The sequence below is a fragment of the Cervus canadensis genome, chromosome 20 (genome assembly GCF_019320065.1).
Source record: "Cervus canadensis isolate Bull #8, Minnesota chromosome 20, ASM1932006v1, whole genome shotgun sequence".
Taxonomy (NCBI): domain Eukaryota; kingdom Metazoa; phylum Chordata; class Mammalia; order Artiodactyla; family Cervidae; genus Cervus; species Cervus canadensis.
In genome coordinates, this window is record NC_057405.1 from 42107717 (window position 1) to 42127276 (window position 19560).

Sequence of the window (19560 nt, forward strand, 5' to 3'; positions counted from 1 at the left end):
ACTCGCTCTAGGGTCCGTGCTCGGCAGCAAGAGAAGCCATGGCACCCCACCGAAACTAGAGAAAGCCCACGTGTAGGAGCGAAGACCCAGCACCGTCAAAATATAAACAAATAAAAATCTGTGGCTATCGAAGGGGAAAAATGGGTCACTGGGAACAACTAACAGTTAAATAAATAAATAAATAGGTGTTTTTTTTAAGTCATGAAGTTTATGGTAACATGTTACAGTAGCAGTGCCAAAACTAATATTGTCCCATTGTTACTTGTTCACCTGAAGGTCAGGTTTGTTGTTTCTGCTTTTTAGTTCCTGGAAAAGAAGCTATTACTTGGACTTTGTGTTTGAACTACCTCCTGGAAACAATTTGTAGTCCATCTTGTTACTAGGTTTTGAATCTTTCAGTAAGACTTTTCTTAAGTAGCTCTTTTCTTTTATTGGGTGTGAGGCCTTTGCCCTGAGTATGTGCTATGCTTTGCAACCTTGTGGGCTGTAGCCCGCCAGCCTCCTCTGTCCATGGGATTCTCCAGGCAGAAACATTGGAGTGGGTTGCCATTCCCAGGATCTTCCAGGGAATCTTTCTGACCTAAGGATCGAACCCGCATCACTTATGTCTCCTGCATTGGCAGGCAGGTTCTTTACGGCTGAGCTACTGGGGAAGCCCTTCCCCAGATGCACTGGATCACTTTAATTTGTGTTTTGCCCTAACTTCTCAAAACTTAGAGTATCTTGAGTTTAGCCCCATTTTTGGCCTCTCTTAAAATCTTTAGAGTTTTACAGTGCTCTTTTTGGTGAGGAATTCTGCTTTTGAAGATATCATAGTGCTGAAGAATCACAGGATTCTCTTTTTCAGTAGCATTGGCTAGAGCAATAGGATAACCGCAGCCCAAACTGTTGTTCAGAAGTTCCTCCATCTCTAGCTATCCTCAATTGATCAGACTTTTATTATTATTATTTGCCTTATAAACAGAAAAAGATAAAAACCTAAAATCCTAAAAATGTAGAAAAGGAAAGGCATCTGAGACTGGAAAAAAAGAATACAGTAGTATCAATAGTGCATCTGCCTAGAGTTAAGCTTGAGACAGGTGGATTGGGAGGAGAATTGGTTAGGTGCAGGTGTGAGCTTGCTTGCTTGTTTTAAAGCAATGTCTTGAGACAATTTGATACCAGAAAAGCTAATTTCTTTAATTAACAGTGCTAATACCTTCATGAATATGTGTTCCTTTATACTGTTAAATATTAATAGGTTTTTGTTTTTATTTCACAATGGTAGCACTTTTCACATAACTTAAGTATCTAGGAAATTAAGAACTTTATCATTTGAAAATATTTTAAAAACTTGTTTTTGTTTTGAATTAATAACTTTGTTCTATACTTAAGACTTAATGAAGAGTGGGTGCATAGTTTTAAGAAGTTTTAGATGCACTATAATTTTGAAAAGCTATTTTACGTGAAGCTAATTCCTTCTGAATCTTGAAAACAAGTCAGACTCTGGCTGTGCCATTTATGAACTATGAGCTTTGACTTCTTAATCTCTTTCTGTGTCTCAATTTTCTTAACTGTTATAGAAGAGACAGTAATAACATTTACCTTATAAGGTTGCTTTGCAGGTTTAATGTACATAAAGCATTCTGCACACATTAAACTTGCCTTCATATTAAGCTCTTCTGTAAGTGTTTGCTGTTACTGTCCTCATCCCTGGTTGGTGTTTTTTTTTTCTTTTTTTCTTTTCCTTTTGTGAGAATAGGGAAGAAATCATTGTGCAGTTAGACATATTAAAGCCTGAGGAATAATTAAGTTTAATATTTATATATTTATTTCCCATAGCCATTTGTTTCAACAACAGAACAGTTGTCTTTCTTTCACTAGTTGTATTTCAATGGCTTATACAATTTGCAAACCAAAGATTTAAAAAGAGGTTTCTAGGGCAATTAATTTTGATGGATGTGTGAATTTTGTACTTAGTACAGTTATTGACTAATGTGAATAATCTTCAGTTTGTGTTGAATAAAGTGAGTACATCTCTGTAAAACAACAAAAGTTACAGAACGCATCTTGTGTGCACTATCTTTAGGTATACCCTGTTTGACAGAAATGTATACAAATCTTACTTTGGCATTTAAAGACCACCTTTAATTAGTGTCTGTATGATCATGCAGTAGGACCAAAATTCATCTTAGATTATCAGCCTGATCTACTTCTTGCCCTTTCCCCTGTAGAGTTTGCTCAGAAATTATTTGCTTGGTTTACAATTTCATACATGTAAATATGTTTAAAAAATATTTTTCCTTTTGGAGTTATCTACCTATATTGATATCACCAACAGATCTATGTTGTGTTGCTTTAGCAACGAAGTTAGCAGATCCTGCTCCCTCAAGAATCTGTCTATTTATTTATTTCTTGACTATGCTGTATGGCATGTGGGATCTTAGTTTTTGGACCAGGGATCAAATCCATGGTCCCTGCATTGGAAGCATGGAGTCTTAACTACCGGACCGCCCTTTTTTGGTGGGGAGAGGGGCAGGAATATTTAATATAACTGTTTCAGCTGTTCTAAATACTTCTAACAAATCTGTATTCAATGGAACACATTACCTGCATGCTCTAGTTAAGTCAATTATTGCAGTTAGTTGCAATGGAAATTTGCCCATCCACTGACACACAAGAACACTAGAGGAAATGTTAAATAAAGAAAACCTTTAAGGTAAGTATTCTCAATTTCCACACTTTTAGACTTATTCTGATTTCTAGTGTAATAAGTTATTTCATTGCTTATGTAACATTTTAGGAATAATTTATACTGTGTTTAAGATGACAAAGGAATCTTGTATAGTAATGCATGCGTGCTCAATTGTGTCCAACTTGTTGCAACCCCATGGACTGTAGCCCACCAGGCCCCTCTGTCTGTGGGATTTCCACAGTGGGTTACCATTTCCTACTTCAGGGAATCTTCCCGACCCAGGGATTGAAACCTGAGTCTCTTGTATCTGCATTGGCAGGTGGATTCTTTACCACTGTACCACCTGGGAACCCAATATCTTATATAGGTTAGTAAGCATATTAATGAGGCCACTCCATAATGATGGCAGCTTTTATTTTTAAGTGGTTATTTTAGGTATTATTTAAATTGCTTTGGCAAGAAAAAGATTCTTTCCTTTTCCAAAACAGTTTATGGTCTACTATAAACTTTTTTTCTAGATGAGAGTTTTTACTTCAGGGATGCTTCGCTTAAGAGAAGGCATGAAGAAAGGTTACAGAGAAGTGCAGAAAAGAAAAGGAACAAAAAAGTTCAGTCAGCATTATAGTTATAGTTTGGGCACTGTTAGTGCCTTCTTATTTATTCATGTTGTTTTATCTTTGTTTCACAAATCTCAGATTCCTGGGTGTAAAATACTTTTTACTTTTACATGTCTTTTCAGTCTTACAATGTCCTGCACGTTGCAATTGCTCAGCAAATGATAACCTTCCTATATAGGAAGGTACACTGTCCTAGTGGAACATAAGTTCTCACTTAAATGCCTTAGGATACAAAAATTCTAAGTTTGCTGCCAAACCAAACCAGTTCATTCCCTTCTCTTGTTCAGAATGCATTTTGTGCTTGGAATTATATTAAAATCATTTCTAATAATACCTCTAAAAGGCTAATAAATGAGTGAAGGAATGTATGTCCTGTTAATTGTGTTACAGAGTTACAAATTTTGTCAAGGAAAATTACAATTGATTTTAGACCAGTTGGATCCTGGGCAACCTAAAGAGGTAAGTTTAAAGGACAACTGTCAAGTTCACTCAGATATACTTCTTATATATTATAATCAATAGCAGCTGGATTATTTCTCTTCAAGATAATCCTTTAATATCATGACAGTTCTAGACTTTCATCCCTGCTAGACCTTCTAGTCTTGAAATGAAGAGTCACAGAATAAGAGATGGTCTCCTTAGAGAATTGTCACAGTTTATAAGAGGAAATTTTTACTTCTAGTTTCAATTTTCAAGGAGATGAAGTTATGAGCAGTTTTCCCCCAAATTGTTCCTTCACTATTGCTTTGTATGTGATAATTTAGTGATTTCTTTGAAGAAAAAAAACTTGGTTTAATGCTCTTTCTACTTTGGAAAGTATGAGCAACTTTGACACATATATTTATTTATTTGAAAAGATTTTTTAAAAGCAGCTTTACTGAATATTTCTTTATATTGTAATAATTACATAAATTAATTTTATGAAGTTTTCTTTCATTTGTCAGTGTCTGTTTCTCTTGACATAGAAAATTATAGGGTTTTTGAAGTACCTGACATCTCGTACATCTTACCATTTGGTCTCAATTTTGAAATACATTGTTTTTCTTCAACTTTTTATTTTAAACCAAATGAATAGCTATGCCTTACTCTCACTGATCTTTTTTTTTCCTCTCAGCATTTCACATTCTGATTTATTTTCTAGATTTTTAGTAAATGTTTTAACAGATCAGCAATGGGACCTGACTTTATATGATAACAATATTATTGTTTTTAAGTGGATTGTTTGGAAATCTGTACATGATCAGAAACTTTTGTTCTGAACACGTAGTAAATTGTTAATGGAGTTTTCTCCTAAAAATTAACTGAAAAGGAGAAATTTACTTATGTTTTTAAATTCTCTCCCTAGTCCTGCTTATCCTTATCCCAAATAAATTGTATTTAGAAGTCTTTCATATGAATGTATAGACATTTAAAAACACATGTGTATTGTATCTTTCACCTAAAACTTGACATCCTAATTTGGAGTGCCTGGTATCCTAAGGTCTTAGCTTTTTGACTCTTCATTTTTTTTTTTTTCCCTCTCACTAGGCTTCAGTCAGCCGAAAAACAACCAAATTTTGAGGAACTCACTAGTTGGAGAGTGAGAGGCAGAGAAGCTTTATTCCACTTCTGATTGAAATAGAGCTTTTTGCCACTGCTGTCTCTTGGGTCATACTGTCCTAAGTGAATTCTGATTGGATTTTGAGAATTCTGATTGGATTTCTTCTCAAAAAGATTTATATGAAAATTCAGAAATTCAATTTTGCATCACATTGCTGAATGAGCCCCCCCCCCCCCCGCCCCACAGTGGTTACAAGGTCAGAAAATATGATGTAGAAGCAAAAGCAAATTAAAATCAATTGTTTTGTGAGAATTGTTCATATGTCTTGGAGTGGGAATGGCTTACCAGGAACATCTGGGCAGTATTTTAGAATTAGAGTCCTCAAACTGTAGGACTGAAATTGGGTGGCCTTGGCCTGCAATAGCTTAGAGTAGGGCTTGGTTCCCAACCAGAGATTGGGCTGGGTCATGGCGGTGAGAGCCCCAGATTCTAGCCACTAGACCTGACAAGGGCCCTGGCCCTTCCACTTTGCGGAAAAAAATTTCCACAAAGACGGGAAGTAGTGAAGCAAGTGAAGTATTTATTGGGAAAAAGAGTATAGCACATGTGGATAGATATTTTGGCAGACTCAGAGGGAGAGTCCCTGAGTTGTGCCCACATGGCAGTTTGAATCACTTATATGGAGCATTTCTTTGGGTTTCCTTTGACCAATCATTATGATTTGCCTGGTGTGCCGTCCATATTTGGTATATCTCAGGATTCTTGTGTATGCATGCATATCTTAGCCAAGATGGATCCTACTGAAAAGACTTCTGGGTAGAACATCCCTTGACTTGACTCCAGTTTGGTTTCCAAGGAGCCTTTTCTGCACATTTGTGGTTGGGGAGGTCTCCTGACTGTGGGAATGAGAACTATGTGTTCTCTGCAGGGTCCAGCCTCCTCCCTTAATTTCCCTCTATTCTTGTCTTGGAGTTTCCATCAATAGAGAATGAATCTCCAGTTGCTTTACCCTGGGGGGACCCATCTGCCTCCTACCTCAGGACCACGTGTGGGGGATTGTTCTAGTGAGGAAACTGTACGGGAGAAGACACTGGGACACTTTATTCTGGCTTTTCAGATTTGACCACTGTACCTTCTCCTGTTACCCTCAGACATGTGACCCAGAATCTCCCAGTATATTGGATGGGCCAAAAAATTTGTTTTTCTTCAAAATCTTGTGGAAAAACCCTACTGAACTTTTAGTGTTTTTTAGTTTTTGCATAACATAAAATAACCTATTTTGTTTCTCTGCTAAGCAGTCTAAAAAAAATCAGTTATCAAGAATTGTTTCATGAAAGGGCATCTGACTCTCAGTTGGCTCTTTAAAGCAATTATCCAAACTCAGCCTTTCAATGTTTGTTAAATATTTTGAGAATTGCTGTTATTTTGGTGGCTAATTATTAATAAAGATTCTTTTAAAAAATTATAGGTGAGATATGAAGCCTTGCAAACATTGTGTTCAGCTCCTCCATCTGATGTCCTGAACTGTGAAAATTGGACCACTCTCTGTGAGAAGCTGACAGTGTATCTTTCAGATCCTGATCCTGTATTTAGGGTAAGGAAATGCTTACAGAAGTATAAATATTTTCTGTTTTTTCCCCTACCATTCTAGAAGCAAATGGAATATAATTTTCTTTAATAGTAGCTCAAATATTTACAGAATTTCACCTCCAACTTTTGAATTGTCAAGTTTGTTTTTTTTTTTTTTTTAGGGAATTAGCTTACTACATCATGATTAGATTCAGAGTCTGGTTAGTATCACACTTCATTGCCAAGACAGACTTTATTAGCGTGAGTTTTGTTTTTATCTTCTAAAGGGACGTCTAAGTATCTGTGTCATTGTTTTTCAATTAAGAAAACTATTTTAAAAGAAAGAGTGTGTTTTTGAAAGGATTCATATGTGAAAACTTGAACTTGGAATGATTAAAATTTACTCTGAAAGATTTAAATAAGCATTTTCCTTATGTATTTAAGTGTTAGAGATTGCTTAAATGCTTAGAAGGGCTTCCCTCCTAACTCAGTTGGTAAAGAATCTGCCTGCAATGCAAGCGACCCAGGTTCGGTTCCTGGGTCTCAAAGATCCCCTGGAAATGGAAATGACAGCCCTCTCTAGTATTCTTGCCTGGAGAATCCCATGGACAGAGAAGCCTGGCAGGCTACAGTTCATCATCGCAAGAGTCAGACATGACTTAGCAACTAAACGACTACCACCAACTGCCTAGAAAGAGAAGTTGGGAAACTGGAAAGCTAAGACATTAATTATGCAGCAAATATAGACAATTGCAAAAATTAAGGTTGCAAAGTAGAAGAGGTAGTTATGTAAAAAATGATTCACATATGACTTCTCAGAAGCAGTATATGATGAAAAGCAAGGTTATGTTAAAAAGTGCAGTAATTATATGGGATTAAAAAAAATCTGGACTGTGTTCCAGCATCACATTTAACTACAAACTAAGTTTTTAAAGTGCCTTTTTCTTCATAAATGATATACCAGTGAAGGAAAAAAGTGTCCTTAAAATATATAAGGTTTTTTAATATAGAATTTTTTAAGGTATTAGTAAAAGATAAATTTACCTACAATACACATCATTCTAGATCATATGCTGGGAACACACTGAGCAAGACAGAAGCCTTTGCCTGCATAGAACTTACATTTTAGAAGATGAGACAGTAAACAGTTCATAAAAGTAAATCTCAATACCTTTTTACTACTTAAAAATACTCTTTCATCAATGAAAGTATAATTGTACTGGTAAACAGAAGGGATTTGGAAACAAGTGATTTATTCATATTTTTTGTAAGAGGGAAAATGGTGTTTATTCAATCCTGGATGCAGTTCAACCATACTAACACCAGAGGGTGATGCAGACTTCTCAAAAATTCTGAAGGATTCAAGGGGGAAAGATATTTCAGGGTTACCTTTTCCCTTCAACCATTCTAACAGGAAATACAATTGTTAGAATAGTGCTCTAATAGGTTTTCTTTATTCCCATTATAAATATTGTAAAGATCATGCTGGGTCAATTTAAGTGGTTTGGTTTGGCCATTATATGCAGCAAGAGTTTGTGTCAGTACTTGAGGCAATAAAATTGGAAGAAGCAGTCACCTGAGGTGAGATGACAATAGAACCAATCATTTGAGTAGGAAACAAGGTATGATGTTCTTTTTGTCTAGAACTTATGCTTTGTCCAAATTGCTGCAACTATGAAAACATGCTTCCCAAATTAATTAATACCCTATGTTCAGTAAGAATCTCTTGGGTTATTGCAATATATATTTAGTCACTTGTGTATGCGTGTGTTAGTCATTCAACTGCGACTCTTTGCGACCCCACGGACTATATCCAACCAGGCTACCCTGCCCATGGAGTTCTCCAGGCAAGAATATTGGAGTGAGTTGCCATTCCCTTCTCCAGGGTGTCTTCCCAACCCAGGAATTGAACCCAGGTCTCCCACATTGTGGGCAGATTCTTTACCATCTGAGCCATGTACATCTCCTTGGGTAGCCATTTTCTTAAATTTATTAATCTAATATTTGATATAGGCAAGGTTACTAGTTTTTTCCTCAAAGTTGAACACTTGAGGGAATTTTATTTTTTTTTAATGAGAAATTGAATTTCACTATAAGATTAATCCCATCAAAGTTAGTATAATTAAAATGATAAACTGTCATTTCTAAGTACCTGTTAGTGTCACGTACTACATCTTTTATCTCATTTAATTTTTTTACATTGTGATAGTTTCTACTTTATGTTTTAATAATGTAGAATTTTACAGTATAATATTTTTCTTGGGAGTAGGTAAAATTATTGAAGTCCTAAAAGTCTAAACTTTCCATGTAAGCAATTAAAACAAAAACAGATACTGGATTTGGAAAGGAGTGGGTTTTTTGTTTGTTTTTTACATTTAGTACTCCTACTGTTTCCTTGTCTAATACCTTTACATTGTGTCAGATTATAACAAATTATATTGTTTCCTTCCTTTAGTGAACCTCACTTTGCCTCCCCACGTCTGTATCCACTATTACCAAATTTTACAATGTTCTGCTGCATTAGATTGACTCTTAGTTTTGGTTGACTTTACTTTTTGCCAACCAACACAAGAATGTGCTGTTTTAGTTACATTTCTATTGAAGTTTTTGAATGGTCATGTATTTATTAAGGTTTTTGCTATGTGAAAAAATGATTCTTACAAAAATAGATGATGAAAGAGTCTTGGATACAAATTTTGTTTCATTTCCATAGGACCGGATTTTAAAATTCTATGCACAGACGTTTACACTTTCACCGTTACATATGACCAAGGAAATTTATACAAGCTTAGGTATGTTAATTATATCATTTTCAAAACTTTTGAAAATTTGTGCTTAAGAAAAATGGATAGGAAATAACATTTTAGAAAGCACTATAACTGAATGGCATAATAACCTTATTTTTACTTTTCCTTTTTAGCTAAATATTTGGAGTTATACTTTGTTTCCAGAGAAAACCATATTCCTACTCTTTCAACTGGCATAGACATAAGTAATCCTAATGTGACCCATTTACTTAAAAAGGTATTTACTTTCTGTAATATGCTTTTATTTCTCTTGATGTAATTCTGTATTTAAGAATTTTAACCTTTTGAGAATGGTTATACATTGTTTTATAGATTCGTCTTCTAAATGAATATCAGAAAGAGGCTCCATCTTTTTGGATTCGACACCCAGAAAAGTAAGCCCCCTAATTTATACCAGTAATAAGATTAGGAGTCTTACTGGCCACATAAATTTCAAAAAGTATATAGTCAACTGATTTTATGTGGTTTGTTTTTAGCTTTTCATGTTTTGTACTTAGCTATGTGAATGGCTCTATACCAGTATATATAATATAGTTTAATTATCACAGTGTGTTTTCCAAGTGGCTCAGCTGTAAAAAAATTCACCTGCCAATGCAGGAGATTGTGGGTTCGATCCCTGGGTCTGAAAGATACCCTGGAGAAGTAAATGTAACCACTTCGGTATTCTTGCCTGGTTACTCCCATGAAGAGAGGAACCTGGTAGGCTGCAGTCTATGGGGTTGCAAAAAGAGTCAGGCACAACTTAGTGACTAAACAGCAATAAAATTATCACAAAAAGGTAAAAAGAGGGTGCTGCAGCCTCAGGTTCTTTCATTACTGGTCTTTGAGTCTTTGATACTTTGGTGAAGTTCCTTTAATGTTCTTTAAACTTTTCCCTTTTTAATTCTAAGATTTTTAATGAGGTTGTAAGGGTAACTGTGGTCTAAAAAGGAAAGTTAAATTTGAACAGCCAGTGTTGAAGTAGAACATAAGTTTTTAGAGCAGAGGAAATTGGGGGTGAATCTCATCTGTGCCATTTACTGAAATATTAAAAAATAAGGTTTTGAGATATTACTCATTACTTTATCATTCCATAAATAAAAAATGTCACTATTATATATATAAAACTTTTTTTTTTCCTAAAAATCACTTCTTTCCCAAACTATTAGGTATATGGAAGAAATTGTGGAGAGTACCTTGTCTTTGTTATCAGTTAAGCATGATCAAAGCCATCTTGTCTCACAAAAAATTTTGGATCCGATATATTTTCTTGCATTGGTGGATACCGAAGCTGTGTGGTTCAAAAAGTGGATGGTAAGGAAATACAGATGTTTTTCTACCTTTCTTTGCATTGCTGTATTGTTTTAAAGAATAGCTGCTGTTTGTTTACAGTGTCAAGAATTCTAATCACATTTACATGTGTTAAATCACTTAATTCTAATAACAGTTTATGACATAGGTAGTATTATTATCCTGTTTTACAGATGCAGCATCTGAGGCATAGGGAAGTAACTTGCTCAGTATTCTTTACCTAGTAGGTGGTAGATTCAGAATAGGATTTTAATGGTAATTCATTTGAATCTACTAAACCGAATGACCTATTCCAAATCATGTCTTATTTTATTTTATTTTTTAATTTTTAAAATCTTTTGGCCTTGCCACTCCACGTATGAGATCTTAGTTGCCTGACAAGGGATGAAACTTGTGCCCCCTGCATTGGAAGTGCAGAGTTAACTGTTGGACTGCCAGAGAAGTCTCATATCTTAATTTTAAAGCTATGAATTTTTAAAGAAGATCTGGTAAACCATAAGGGTTCAATTTCACTTTTCTCTGGCTTATACATGTCTGCAAACATCTCTTCATTTGCCACTTCCTGAATCTGCAGTTTAGAAAATGTGTTTACTGCCTGAATGCTGGTGACTTCCTGTGGAACTGACCACTGCCTTAGAACTGTACTAATATTAAAAGACTGTTAAAGACTGTTGCCTCCCTCTTCTGCTGCTGAGTAAGAGTAGTCTGTGTCTGACAGTAGTCATAGTTATATTGGATTGTGTTCTTATATCTTTGTCCCTCGCAACATGTATTTGTTGCAGTGGGAAGGATGGGAATGGGGCCATATCTTGCCATGCAAACCATGCAAAGCAGCAACATGCTTCATTACTACTTAACATGAATTTGGATGTTATCTAGCTGATGCTTTCCTTTTTTTTTTTTTTTTTTAATTTTTATCTCAACTGTATCAGTTCAGTTCAGTTGCTCATCGTGTCCAACTCTTTGCGACCCCATGGACTGCAGCACGCCAGGCTTCCCTGTCCATTACCAACTCCCAGAGTTTACTCAAACTCATGTCCATTGAGTTGGTGATGCCATCCAACCATCTCATCCTCTGTCGTCCCCTTCTCCTCCCACCTTCAATGTTTTCCAGAATCAGGGTCTTTTCAAATGTGTCAGTGCTTGGCATCAGGTGGCCAAAGAATTGGAATTTCAGCTTCAGCATCAGTCCTTCCAATGAATATTCAGGACTGATTTCTTTAGGATGAACTGGTTGGATCTCCTTGCAGTCCAAGTGACTTTCAAGTGTCTTCTCCAACACCACAGTTCAAAAGCATCAATTCTTCAACACTCAGCTTTCTTTATAGTTCAACTCTCACATCCATACATGACTACTAGAAAAACCATTGCTTTGGCTAGACAGACCTTTGTCAGCAAAGTAGTGTCTCTGATTTTTAATATGCTGTCTAGGTTGGTCATAGCTTTCCTTCCAAGGAGTAAGCGTCTTTTAATTTCATGGCTGCAATCACCATCTGCAGTGATTTTGGAGCCAAAAAAAATAAAGTCTGTTGCTGTTTCCATTGTCTCCCCATCTGTTTGCCATGACATGATGGAACCAAATGCCATGGTTTTAGTTTTCTGAATGTTGAGTTTTAAACCAACTTTTTCACTCTCCTCTTTGACTTTCATCAAGAGGATCTTTAGTTCTTCACTTTCTGCCATAAGGGTGGTGTCATTGCATATGTGAGGTTACTGATATTTCTCCTGGCCATCTTCATTCCAGCTTGTGATTCTTCCAGCCTGGCATTTCTCATGATGTACTCTGCATATAAGTTAAATAAGCAGGGTGACAATATACAGCCTTGACGTACTCCTTTTCCTATTTGGAACCAGTCTGTTGTTCCATGTCCAGTTCTAATTGTTGCTTCCTGACCTGCATACAGATTTCTCAGGAGGCAGGTCAGGTGGTCTGGTATTCACATCTCTTTCAGAATTTTCCATAGTTTGTTGTGATCCACACAGTCAAAGGCTTTGGCATAATCAATAAAGCAGAAGTAGATGTTTTTCTGGAACTCTCTTGCTTTTTTTGATGATCCAACGGATGTTGGCAATTTAATCTCTGGTTCCTCTGTCTTTTTTAAATCCAAGTTGAACATCTGCAGTTCATGCTTCATGTACTGTTGAAGCCTGGCTTGGAGAATTTTGAGCATTACTTCGCTAGCGTGTGAGATGAGTGCAATTGTTCGGTAGTTTGAACATTCTTTGGCATTACCTTTCCTTGGAATTGGAATGAAAACTGACCTTTTCCAGTCCTGTGGCCACTGTTGTTTTCCAAATTTGCTGGTATACTGAGTGCAGCACTTTCACAGCATCATCTTTTAGGATTTGAAAGAGCTCAACTGGAATTCCATAACTTCCACTGGCTTTGTAGTGATGCTTCCTAAGGCCCACTTGACTTCACATTCCAGGGTGTCTGGCTCTAGGTGAGTGATCACACCATCATGGTTATCTGGGTCATGAAGATCTTTTTTGTATAGTTCTTCTGTGTATTGTTGCCACCTCTTCTTAGTATCTTTTGCTTCTGTTAGGTCCATACCATTTCTGTCCTTAATTGTGTTCATCTTTGCATGACATGTTCCCTTGGTATCTCTAATTTTCTTGAAGAGCTCTCTAGTCTTTCCCATTCTATTGTTTTCCTCTATTTCTTTGCATTGATCACTGAGGAAGGCTTTCTTATCTCTCCTTGCTATTCTTTGGAACTCTGCATTCAAATGGAACCATCTTTCCTTTTCTCCTTTCCCTTTCACCTCTTCTCTTTTCTCAGTTACTTGTAAGGCCTCCTCAGACAACCATTTTTCCCTTTTGCATTTCTTTTTCTTGGGGATGGTCTTGATCACTGCCTCCTGTACAGTGTCACAAACCTCCATCCATAGTTCTTCAGGCACTCTATCATATCTAATTCCTTGAATGTCTTTGTCGCTTCCACTATATAATCTTAAGGGATTTGGTTTAGGTCATACCTGAATGGTTTAGTGGTTTTCCCTACTTTCTTCAGTTTAAGTCTGAGTTTGGCAATAAGGCATTCATTATCTGAGGCACAGTCAGCTCCCAGTCTTATTTTTGTTGACTGTGCAGAGCTTCTCCATCTTTGGCTGCGAAGAATACAATCAATCTGATTTCAGTGTTGGCCATCTGATGATGTCCATGTGTAGAGTCTTCTTTTGTGTTGTTAGTAGAGGGCGTTTGCCATGACCAGTGTGTTCTCTTGGCAGAACTCTGTTAGCCTTTGTCCTGCTTCATTCTGTACTCCAAGGCCAAATTTGCCTGTTACTCCAGGTATCTCTTAGCTTACTACTTTTGCGTTCCAGTCCCCTATAATGAAAAGGACCTCATTTTTGGGTTTTGTAGGTCTTCATAGAACAGTTCAATTTAAGCTTCTTCAGCATTACTGTTCGGGGCATAGACTTGGATTACTGTGACATTGAATGGTTATCGTATCAACTGTATGATAATGCCCGGTTAACCAAAGCATCTGTTTGGTGCTTAACATTTATCTGACCTCCATATAGTATATGTTTGGTAAATGCTTGCTCAGCTTAATTTAGCCTGAACTCTTTGTTCTTCATGGCAAATAGATGGGGAAACAATGAAAACAGTGACAGAGTATTTTTTTGGCCTCCAAAGTGACTGAAGATTGTGACTACAGCCATGAAATGAAAAGATACTTGCTCCTTGGAAGAAAAGTTATGACCAACTGAGAGAGCATATTAAAAAGCAGAGATATTACTTTGCCAACAAAGGTCTGTCTAGTGAAAGCTGTGGTTTTTCCAGTAGTCATGTGTGGATGTGAGAGTTGGACTTAAAGAAAGCTGAGTGCCAAAGAATTGATGCTTTTAAACTGTGGTGTTGGAGAAGACTTTTGAGAGTCCCTCAGATAGCAAGGAGATCCAACCAGTCCATCCTAAAGAAATCAGTCCTGAATATTCATTGGAAGGACTGACGCTGAAGCTGAAACTCTAATACGTTGGCCACCTGATGCGAAGAACTGACTCATTAGAAAAGATCCTGATGCTTGGAAAGATTGAAAGCAGGAAGAGAAGGGGATGACAAAGGATGAGATTGTTGGATGGCATCACTGACTCAATGGATATGAGTTTGAGTAGGCTCCAGGAGTTGGTGATGGACAGGGAGGTCTGGCGTGCTGGGTTCATAGGGTCTCAAAGAGTCAGACACGACTGAGCGACTGAACTGAAACTGAAACTTCGTTCCTCAATCTGATATTTGACCTTTTTCTTTTTTTGATTATCAAATTATACCACTATTATAGAACATATGCAAAATATGTAAAAGCACAAATAAAATTAATTATCTCTAATTGTATACATGGGCATAACAACTATTGAGATTTTATTTTATGTAGTTGTATGCTTTAAAAAAGACCCAAACAGATTAATTTTAACACATCTTATTCTAAGTGCTTCTAATTAACTTTTTTCACTTAACATTTTTATTGTCAGCACTTAATTCTAAAGAGAATGAGACCCATCACAGGAAAACCAGCCAACAGAAAATTATTAAATAGCTCCCATTGTGTTCTGGTATTACTAAAATTTATCACATTCTTCACTCATCTAAGGCAGAAGTTGTCACACTTTATGTTAAGAGCCAGGCAGTAAATATTTCTGGCTTTGTAGAGTGTCCTGCCTCTGATGCAACTAATCAGTTCTCTGCCATAACATAAAACATTCTTCACCAGATATCAGAAGGCAGCTAACTTTGACCCGAGGGTTGTGGTATGTGGACTATGGTCTAAGGGATGTACTATGAGGCTTTCTTTTCAGAACATGGTCAATAGTTTAATTGTAAGGCAGCATATTTCTCTTACTAAACCTGAAAAGTGGATTAATGATTTTTTAAAAACATTTTAAGCTACAAGGGTTAAAACACAGAAAGTGAGAGTGAAAGTCACTCAGTTGCGTATGACTCTCTGCGACCCCATGGACTATATAGTCCCTGGAATTCTCCAGGCAGGAATACTGGAGTGGGTAGCCTTTCCCTTCTCCGGGGGATCTTCCCAACCCAGGGACTGAACCCAAATCTCCTTCATTGCAGGTGGATTCTTTACCAACTGAGCCACAAGGGAAGCCCCCAAAAAACAAAGGGTTTTGATTAACTCTCAATTAACTCAAACCTCATTTGATTAAATTCTATTCCCCAGAAGTTCTGATAGCTTTTACAGAATATTATTTTTTAAAGTAAAATGAAAAACTACATTAAAGGCTAATGATATTGAACCTAAGTAACATTTATGTAAAATTTCCCTTTTGTACAATGTATAAAAACATATTTTAATCTCATTTATGTTTAGTTCTAAGAAGAGTTTTTTTGGCACTTTGAATTGGTTTTAAAATATGGTTGGCAGGGAATGATTAAGCTACTGTCCCTTGAGAGCATTTCAACCTTGGCATACTTCTGTATATGTAAACATTACAGTTCCCTCTTTGTTGTGAGAATTGTGAGTTCTCCCCTCACTCCTCCTTGCCCTCATTTCTTAATCTTCCCTTTATGCTTTTTCATAAACTGGTAGTCAGGCATATTTTTTGGTTTTAAAACAAGTTAGTATGGTAACTGGACACAACTGAAGGATAGAATCTATCCCTGGATAGATCAGGGATACTGGTCTATTAGTAAATGCTCCAGTTTTTAATATGATTTGCATTCTTGTGATTGCTATGCTTATAAATCACTGTACTTAGAAAAACCTGTTTTGCCTTGATTACAATAATTTAAGCTATTCTGTAATTTATGTTACTGTAGAGAGATGATGCAGGAAATATAGATTTTGAATGGTATAGCTTGAATATTAAATGTCATTTTCCTCCTAATTTTAGCATGCATATTATAGCAGAACTGCAGTACTAAGACTTCTGGAAAAGAAATATAAATCTCTGGTAAGTCTGTTTTTGTTTTTATCTTGAGAAATAATATCACAAGAAGATATATGATGTAATAACTTGAATGTGCAAAGTTGAGTGATAGTTAATGTTGGATAATGAAGTAATCCCCCTTTTATGTGACTTTTAAACTACCATTCTGTGAAACATAAAAGGATAAAAGTAGAGACTTAAAATGCAGTCAAGATAACAGCTAGGAAGTATATAACTTCATAGTATTAATAAATTGAGCTGCTAACAAGCTACTTTGGTATAAGCCGTTAAGTATTACCATATAGTTTAATTCAGATCAGGTGTTTGTAGTGTTTCACCCCCTCCCCAATTTCATTCTACAAAATTTACGCATGCTTTTGACTGAAAGTTGCATTAAAAAACTCAGAATGGTAAGTGCTTTTGTATTCGCACATTGATTCAAGTTATACTAAATACAAACTAATACTGTAAAATATATTAGTAAAATTTTCAGCTTTTAATGCTATTGGTAGAACAGTGTGTTAGAGCACTGAAAGGAATGGATTCAGCAAGTCTAGCGAATAATTGACAAATATGAAAATTGTGGAAATTAAGGTTATACTGATATGACTTTCAGATAATAAATATGGTTTATGTACTTAAGTAAAATCTTGAGAACAGGAGTGAAGAGAAAGATTCCTAGAATTGTGAATTTTAAGAATACTGTGATAGGACATAAATTGAAGAAAGGAAAACAAAATTGTTTTCTGTTTGAGAATTAAAAGAATTGGGGTTCAGAAAGGAGAAGATGGAGATATTGGCTATTAGAATGGGAATTTATTTGTAGAAGTAATAGGTATTTAAAAATCCTTAGAGAAACTAAAAGTCTTTCTATACTTCTCTCTCATTCCATTTTTAATGGAAATTTGTTGCTGCCATGTGAGCATAAAGTGATCTTGCTAGAATAGAGAAAGAAGAAAAAACAGGAATGATTTTTTTCCTCGAATGATTTGACATACAGATATCTCACTCTTGCTGTCAGAAAGGTCCTGGTGGAAGTATTTCAAATGTTTCTTTTAGGTTAACACTTAAAATATGTCCCTTATTTGAAAAGTGAATTATACTATAGTCAGTTCTTAGCCCACAAATATTATCAGCCTCAATATTCTACCAACTTGTTCAGATATTTTATCTCATATACATAATGAACCAAACTTGCATCTTGCATGAGATTTCATCCTAAATCTTATTTTCTCTCAAAGTTTTCCTAAATTTACCAAAATATTAAAAGATATTTTTTATGGTTATATTTATGGGTGTACGTACATGTGCGTACACACGCACACACACACACAGACAGACACACACAGATTTCCCAGGTGTCTAAGTGGTAAAGAATCCACCTGCCAATGCAGGAGACACAGGTTAGATCCCTGGGTTGGGAAGATCCCCTGGAGAAGGAAATGGCTACCCACTCCAGTATTCTTGCCTGGAGAATTCCATGGACAGAGGAGCCTGGTGAGCTACAGTCCATGGGGTCACAAAGAGTCAGACATGACTTAGCGACTCATACTTTGGGTCAGGACTTACTCATTTGAATATTTGTCATTCATTGATATAAGTAACACAGTGGGAAGACAACAGGATTTTGGAAAAGGTTATGACTTTAGATTTGGTAGATTTGGTCGTATCAAGTTTGAGATCCAGATTTCCTGGTGGGGAGATTTCATTTTATTGGTCTGGATCCTAAAGGTTGATTTAGACATAGATATGGAAGGGGGTTCCCAAAGCCCATCCCTAGATTTGATGATCTGCTGGGAGAATTTCTAGCACTCAACATGTAGTTGTACTCCCAGCTATGGTTTCTTACCAAAAAAAAAAAAGATGCAAAACAGAGCTGGTGTAAGGATAAGGCACACTGGAGAAGATACCGAGCTTGAACTTCTGAGCCTTTTTTCCCACAGAGTCACACAGGACTCATCTTAATTTCTCCAGTGTCAAAGTATGACAGCTCATGTGAAAAGTTGTCTACCAGAGAAACTTACTAGAGATTTAGTGCCCATTTTCTTTTTAAATCAGGGATTAATCATGTTGGCACCTTCTGCCTACTACATACCAGGGATTCCACACTCCCAGAAGGAACACAGACATTCAACGTAAAAACCACATTGTTTGTTGAGGTACAGTTTTTAGAATGGTATGAAAAGTCCTGAAATCCAAGTTTTCAGATGATGGTCAAGGTCCGGTCTTGTAGGCGGGCCATTCTAATGATGGTAATCCTGCCTTGCTAATTCTTCTACATGAAACAAGGCCATAAGAATGAATGAGACTAAGAAATCTATCAATTCCTTGATTCTATCATTATGAGCTCATCTCTGTCCACACAGCCTCCTTGGTTTTCCCATCTAAAGCTTAACCTTTCCTTTCCCTTAGGTTCTAGCTGCTCCTATTCTTAGACACTATTCTATCAATTTTCCTTTCTCTTCTACATACTCTTAACTTCCTTTCTACTTAAGCAAGACCATATCCTTTCAACCTGAAGAATTCATTCTTGACCTAAAACCTCACCCCTATGTTTTACCCTTTTTCTGTTTCATGGCCAACCTTTTGAAAATGAAAATTATACTATCTGCCTTTAATTTTTCAGTTCCTAGTCCCTTTCCTTATAGTTAGTTCTATTCCCCAAGCTCCCTTGGAATTGATCTTTTGAAGATCAACAAAACCCTCTTTATTACCACATCTAGCAATTATTACTCCTTAACTTACTGGTGGCCTTTATTTTATTGAGAGTTAGAATGAGATGGTATCTACAGGAAGTATGTAGGTGCAGAGGAAAGGAAGAAGATTTGAAATCTTTGCTTGTGGAGAGTGGGAAAAGGCAGTAGAATGAAGACTATGAGAGAATTGCTGAATACAGAAGTTGGAGATCATTTTTTATGACTGTTCTTTGTATTGAGAATTTTCTTTATCAGCTTTTAGCAATTCTGGTATCTAAGATGGAAATGAAAGCTAGATATAGGTCATGTTTTACTGGCTAAGTAGGAAGAAAAGACTCTTAAGGCAAGAAAATTGGGGATATTGACAAGAGAATTTTTAAAGTCATGACCAGAACTTTTTCGTCTTTCACTATAAAATGTAAAATACATTTGTATTTTTGTCTTAATACTAACATTATAACAATAGTATATTTATTGAT

The 19560-nt window shown here is 36.2% G+C and overlaps 1 protein-coding gene across 7 annotated transcripts in view; it reads left to right on the top strand.

The window, feature by feature from the left end:
• Nucleotides 1-19560, top strand: part of TBC1D32 (TBC1 domain family member 32) — a 176702-nt gene that overhangs the window by 18244 nt on the left and 138898 nt on the right. For all 7 annotated transcript variants that reach the window (XM_043439071.1, XM_043439077.1, XM_043439072.1 and 4 more), the window contains 7 exons: nucleotides 3682-3750; nucleotides 6300-6425; nucleotides 9114-9192; nucleotides 9321-9424; nucleotides 9520-9581; nucleotides 10356-10500; nucleotides 16350-16409. In XM_043439071.1, the coding sequence (XP_043295006.1) occupies nucleotides 3682-3750; nucleotides 6300-6425; nucleotides 9114-9192; nucleotides 9321-9424; nucleotides 9520-9581; nucleotides 10356-10500; nucleotides 16350-16409 (645 nt within the window). The remainder of the gene's footprint in view (nucleotides 1-3681; nucleotides 3751-6299; nucleotides 6426-9113; nucleotides 9193-9320; nucleotides 9425-9519; nucleotides 9582-10355; nucleotides 10501-16349; nucleotides 16410-19560) is intronic.